This window comes from Arachis stenosperma, chromosome 3 (assembly GCF_014773155.1).
Source record: "Arachis stenosperma cultivar V10309 chromosome 3, arast.V10309.gnm1.PFL2, whole genome shotgun sequence".
Lineage (NCBI taxonomy): Eukaryota > Viridiplantae > Streptophyta > Magnoliopsida > Fabales > Fabaceae > Arachis > Arachis stenosperma.
In genome coordinates this window covers 12,790,489-12,797,056 of record NC_080379.1, presented here as the reverse complement: position 1 = coordinate 12,797,056, position 6,568 = coordinate 12,790,489, and the positions used below count along the sequence as shown (strand labels likewise).

The 6,568-nt window shown below is 31.1% G+C and overlaps 1 protein-coding gene across 1 annotated transcript; it reads left to right on the top strand.

The window, feature by feature from the left end:
- The first annotated feature begins 2,956 nt into the window (after positions 1 to 2,956).
- LOC130965508 (uncharacterized) lies at positions 2,957 to 4,783 on the top strand. The gene has a single exon (XM_057890267.1). The coding sequence runs from the start codon at positions 2,957 to 2,959 to the stop codon at positions 4,781 to 4,783; it is 1,827 nt and encodes a 608-aa protein (XP_057746250.1).
- Positions 4,784 to 6,568: the final 1,785 nt, after the last annotated feature.

The following is a 6,568-nucleotide window of genomic DNA, read 5'->3' as shown; positions in this document are numbered from 1 at the left end:
TTTCTTCTTTTCTGTAATACACAAGAACAAGCACATAAGAACATATTTAAGCAAATACAAGTTAAATGAAATCAATATGAAAATTAAATTTACTGGCTTTCGGATTCAGATTCGGAAAGTCTTTCCTCTTCCGAAGAGGAATTCGTCTCGACAATTTTCTTTTTTATTTTCTTTCCTTTTTCTTTCTTGTCCAAGTTACTTATTTTTGTTTTTTATTTCTTTTTTTCTTTCTATACAGAAGTTCCTAAAACAGAAATAAGGACTCAATTATTTAATCATCAAGAAAACACATTAACAATCCGGTGAACCAAATGAAACAATCCCACCGAACCAAAAACTGTTCATATGATAAATAGTACATGACAACTATTTAATCATCAATAAATATGTTTCTTAATGCAGAAAGATTCAAATGAACAAACTAACAATTGCAAGTAGGACAAATAAATTAATTATAACCTAAAACAGAAATTTATTTAGTTAGTAGAGTATTTTAAAAGCATGTGAAAGCAAATTTTTAGGGGAATTTTAGTAGAGTATTTACCAATGGTTCTGTTGCTTTGGATGAAATCCGTTCAAGCATCATTTGCCTTGTCCAATGGGCCACCCACGGTGCAGGGAAAGCATCAGGTGCAAATGGGCGGGAAAATTTTATTTCGTGGAAATATATCAACATTAATACAAAAATACAGCCATCAACAGACTGTTTCTTTCCCTTTTTCTTCTTTTCAACTTCTTTCATAAAGAAGTGGAACACCAATCCCATTCCCGAATGTTGTCCACATGAAGATTGGTGGCTTATGGATTGGGGAGGCCACACTTACCGTTGTGGGGAGTAAGAAGAACTTTTGTATGAAGACAACAAAAGTCCTCTTGAATTTTTTTCGGTTCTCCTCCCCTTCTACACTCATATCCAGCACATTCCTTGTCAAAGTCGCCAAAAAAATATTTTTGACGTTGTCAAATATTTCCTTGTCTGCTGAATTTAGGTTGTTGTAATCAACCTTTTCAGAAAAACGATTTTCTACAATATTTTAATAGCAAAAATCAGTAAAAAATGGTCAGTTTAATTTTCTGGACACCAATGAATTGAAAATAAGCAGTAAGTGGAAAATGTATTACCTCCGTTGGTTATGCTGAGGGCAGCTGCTATTTTTCGAGGAGTTATGTATATTTTTCCTGGAGAGTTTTCAGACATCCTTTCTCTTCATCAAACCGATCAAGCAATTCTTTCAATAGTGTATTAGAGACATTCATTTTTGGGATATTTGCCAAGGCACCAAATCCCATTGCTTCCACAATATCTTTCTTTTCTTGACTCATTTCTCTGTTCACTGTTAATATTGCCTTTGGTTAGCATATGCAATAGTGAGTTTTCTACAAGTTTTGAAGCAGAATGTGAGGATATATTTATAATATAATATAGATATTATTTTAATAAAAGCGAATAAATATATTTAATCTGCTTACGTTATAATGTGCCTTCTCCTTCATTGTTGCCATTTTCTTGTTGTGTTTTGCTGTAATGAAAAATTTTGGTCAATACTTCATTGAATACATCAACAAGCACAAGAATATATATCTTAATCAAGTCAATTAAAATGCCACAATTCACCAAACTAAAAATCGTTCATGCACAGAACCAAAATCACAAAGGGTACCGAACCGAAAAACGTTCATGTGGTTAATAAATGATTATCAACTTTCAATCAACAAGAATAATATTCCTCCATGCAAAAGAAGTACTGAAGATAGTAACAATCATTTTTAAAGCTCTAGTTAAACTATCCATATAAATAAGAACAAGCACATATATCTTAATCAAATCAACATCTTCCAAAAGAAAAGTTTTCCAAATTTCATCATTAGGTATTCTTTCAAAATGGCATTTGCAGATTAGATTCTTTAAAAACTCTTACTGAAACTTGATATCCTTTTTTAAGTATCAAAATTAACTACCATTCGTGCTGAAATCTATCCAATATAATGAGACAATTTTACAGTAGTATGGCTTATGAAAGTGAAAGAGTTGTCTCTAATTTCAATTGTCCTAAACAAAACTTATTCAATACATCAACAAGCACAAGCATGTATATCTTAATCAAGTTAATTAAAATTTCACAACCTAGCGAATCGAAACTCATTCATGCATAGAACCAAAATCACAAAAGCCACTGAACTGAAAAACGTTCATATGGTTAATAAATGATGATCAACTTTTAATCAAGAAGAATAGTATTCTTCCATGCAAAAGAAGTACTAAAGATAGTAACAAAACTCTAGTTAAATATCCACACCCAGGCACGGACCCACCTTCATGAATGGGGGGCACTTGCCCCCAGTGACATTTGATATTTTTAAACCCAATATATATATATATATATATATATATATATAATATGCCCCCACTTTAAATTTTAAATGACCCCACTACAAATAAACTAAACCCAATTATTAAAAGTCTAAGCCCATTTTATCTTTTTATGATTTTGACTATTAGTTAACCTAATTAAATTTAGTCTTCTTCTGTTTTTAAATCCTAGCCGCACTCATTCATTCTCTTAAACCCTTTTCTTAGTTTCATATGTTTAATCTTCTTTTTCTATTCCTTGTCTAGTGGTCATCTTCTCTTCATCAAAAGGTAAATTTTAAATTCTCTATTTTATTTTATATAGCTCTCTATGACTCTATGTATCTTTCAATTTCATTGTTTCTCTTTTTGATATTTTCAATTGCAAATTTTAATTCAAACAATTATAGTTTAGGTATTAATCTATTTTTTATTCTTTTCATGAATTTATATATTTTATTTTATTATCAATTTAGTGATCCTTATTATTTATTTGTTTATCTTTCGTTCTATTCTATTATATGTAATTAGATTGCATATAAATTTTTAAAGTGAATTGATCAATTTACTAATTTAGAATATATATTTTTATTTTTAGAAATAGTAATGGAGAAATATTTCAAAAGAAAGCTACCACTAGAATCTGAAGTCACTCCATTAGTCTCTTCTAATAAAAAGAAGTTCTTAGAATTCAATGTGGAAAGTCTGGTAGCTGATCCTGGACAACGACCCAAAATTTCAAATTATGATCCAAATGTCAGAGATGAAGTTAGACGAGCTTATTTGCAAAAAGGTCCTTGTCAACCAAGAGAACATGATTTTCCACAAACATATTTTGAAACTTCTTTCCGTAGATTTAATGCTGATTGGTTTGATGAATTTGGTAATTGGTTGGAATATAGTATTTCAAAAGATGCTGTATTTTGTCTCTGTTGCTATCTTATGAAACCTGATGGTGCGAGTGGTGATGCTTTTGTAAAAGAGGGCTTTTCAAATTGGAAAAAGAAGGAGCGATTACAAACACATGTTGGAAATCATGATAGTGCTCATAATCAAGCTCGAAGAAAATGCGAAGCACTCATGAAGCAAAAACAACATATTGAAGTTATTTTTCAAAAGCATTCAGACCAAGCTAAAAGAGATTACCGAACTCACTTAACAGCAACAATTGAGTGCATTAGGTTCTTATTGCGACAAGGATTGGCCTTTCGTGGTGATGATGAATCGCATAATTCAAATAATCAAGGTAATTTTTTGGAGCTTCTTGACTTTCTTGCTCAACATAATACAGAGATTGATCGTGTTTTCAAAAATGCTCGTGGAAACCTTAAGCTAGTAGCACCTAAAATTCAAAAAGATATTGTTAGAACTGCTGCAAGTGAAACTACTAAAGTTATTATTGATGATCTTGGAGATGATTTATTTGCTGTTTTAGTTGATAAAGCTCGAGACATTTCTGTTAAAGAGAAAATGGCTGTTTGTTTGCGGTATGTGAACAAAGAATGGATTGTAATGGAGCAATTTCTTGGCCTTGTCCATGTTTCTAGCACAAATGCGTTGTCGTTAAAAGTAGCTTTGGAATCTTTATTAAGAAAGCATAATTTAAGTTTAGCAAGAATACGTGGACAAGGTTACGATGGAGCTACTAATATGCAGGGAGAATTTAATGGCTTAAAAAGTTTGATCTTGAAAGAAAATGCTTGTGCTTTTTATGTTCATTGTTTTGCTCACCAACTTCAATTAGCACTTGTGGTTGTTGCAAAGAAACAGGTCAAAATTGCACTACTTTTTAATTTGCTTGCTAGTTTGTGCAATATTGTTGGAGCTTCTTGTAAACGTAAAGACATGCTTCGTGAAAGTCAAATGCAAAAGACAATTGTTGCATTACAAAATGGAGATGTTTCTAGTGGGCGTGGCTTAAATCAAAAAATAACATTGAAAAGGGCAGGTGATACTCGATGGGGCTCACATTATGGTACAATACTTAGCTTGATTTCTATTTTTTCTTCCGTGGTAGAAGTTCTTGAAGTTATTGAGGAAGATGGAAATAATCCTGAACAAAGAGCTGAAGCATGCCAATTATTGAATCATATTCAATCTTTTGAATTTGTATTCAATTTACATTTGATGAAAAGTATATTAGAAGTTACTAATGAGTTGTCTCAAGCTCTACAAAGAAGTGATCAAGACATTATAAATGCTATGACATCGATTAAAGTGTCCAAGCAACGATTGCAAAGTATAAGAGACAATGGTTGGTCCTCTTTGCTCAACGAAGTTTTACTATTTTGTGATAGTCACAATATTCTTGCTCCAAATATGAATGATATATTTGTAACACAAGGAAGATCAAGGCGCAAAATCCAAAAGATCTCAAACTTGCATCATTTTCAAGTTGAATTATTTTATCAAGTGATTGATAGACAACTTTAAGAGCTTAACAATCGTTTTACAGAGGTAAATACCGAGCTACTTCTTTGTATAGCTTGTTTGAATCCAAGTGACTCATTTTTTGCATTTGATAAGGAGAAGTTGCTTCGTTTAGCTGAATTTTATCCACATGAATTCTCTTCTACTCAACTTTTGGCACTTGATAGTCAACTTGAGAATTTTATATTGGATATGCGTCTTGATGATCAATTCTCAAATATAAATGGAATCAGTTGACTATCTCAAAAGTTAGTTGAGACAAAAAAGCATATTGTTTATCCATTGGTATTTCTTCTGTTGAAATTAGCTTTGATTCTACCTGTGGCAACAGCATCAGTTGAGAGAACATTTTCTGCTATGAATATCATAAAGAGTCGACTTCGTAATCGAATGGGAGATGAGTGGTTGAATGATTGTTTGGTTACATATATAGAAAGAGAGACATTCAATCAAGTTGATAATGAAACAATTATTCAACATTTTCAAAATATGAAAACAAGAAGAGAAGTACCTTCAAGATTTGAAGCGAAGAAAGTTAGCAGCTAATGTAATTTTTGGTTTTTTTTGTATTCAAATAATTAATGTGCACTTTTATATTTTTAAATTTAAATTAATATATATTTTGATAATAATGTGTATTATTTTTGCCCTCCACCATAAATTTTCTGGGTCCGTCACTGTCCACACCAATAAGAACAAGCACGTATATCTTAGTTACACTGAATTGAATGAAAATAACAACAAATTTCATTCCAAGCAGGGCCTAGTTATACTGTAAAAATCATTCACAATAGTTCAATCTACTAAACGAACCAAATCAAACTAGTAAAACTAAAATGCAACTAAGCGAAAGGCTACATTGCAAGATTTCAGATGAACAATAGTTTTCTCATACTTTTGGTAGTCTTTGTTGCTGTTTTCGTTTGTTTCTGGTTGTTGCTTGCGAAATCTTCTTCCGATTCCTTTCTAATAGTGGTTTTCACAGAGAATGTGATTGGAGTTTGAGTTATTTTGAGAGAGATTCGAAGAGACGGAGCATTTTCGTGTGTGTTGAAGAAAAATGAACGTTTTTTCATAATGAAGCGTAAATAAAATAGTCGTTTTGTTTGTATGGGGCACGTGAAAGTTATGTTTATTTAATGAGATTAGAAAGTGCGTTAGTTATTTTAAATTTGGGCCAACTTGATTACATAATTACATGGATGTATAGCAAGCTTGTTTCTTATCATTGTCTGTTTTTTATTTTGATTGTTAAGCTCTTTCAACTATTGAGATTACGATTGATTGATGAGATCTTTTATATTCTGACTATTTTTGTGCCAAATTTTTTACCCAAATACATCTCAAATTATTTATTTATATTTTAGAAAATTTCTTTTAAATGCACGTTTTAACTTTGAAGTCAAAATTATATAATTATATTAGAAATTAAATAAATCTAATTTACCTTCGAAATATTAGCTTGAATGGTAAAAATGATCTCACACTTAAAAAAGGTTATCACTTCTGAAGCATTCATTTGTGGATAATGTGGGACTTTATGTTATAAATTAGCTTTCAATGTGTAGCTTCAAATAATAAAATTAAGAAGTGTGTTGAAATTAAACTTGATGGCGGCCTCTAATCACTGCTGGAAAAGCGGATAAGAGCTATTATTAGCATCACACGACAACCTTAAATGTCAATCTAATCATTCTGTTTGGCACTTTAATTAGTATTAATATCATATACAAATAAATATAAGCTTCAATTAGTTGCGGGTCAAATTATTAATCTGAAATATCCAAC

What these genes read in the sequence shown, in the direction of transcription:
- LOC130965508 (XM_057890267.1), top strand. Translation starts at nt 2,957, where the DNA reads ATGGAGAAATATTTCAAAAGAAAGCTACCACTAGAATCTGAAGTCACT.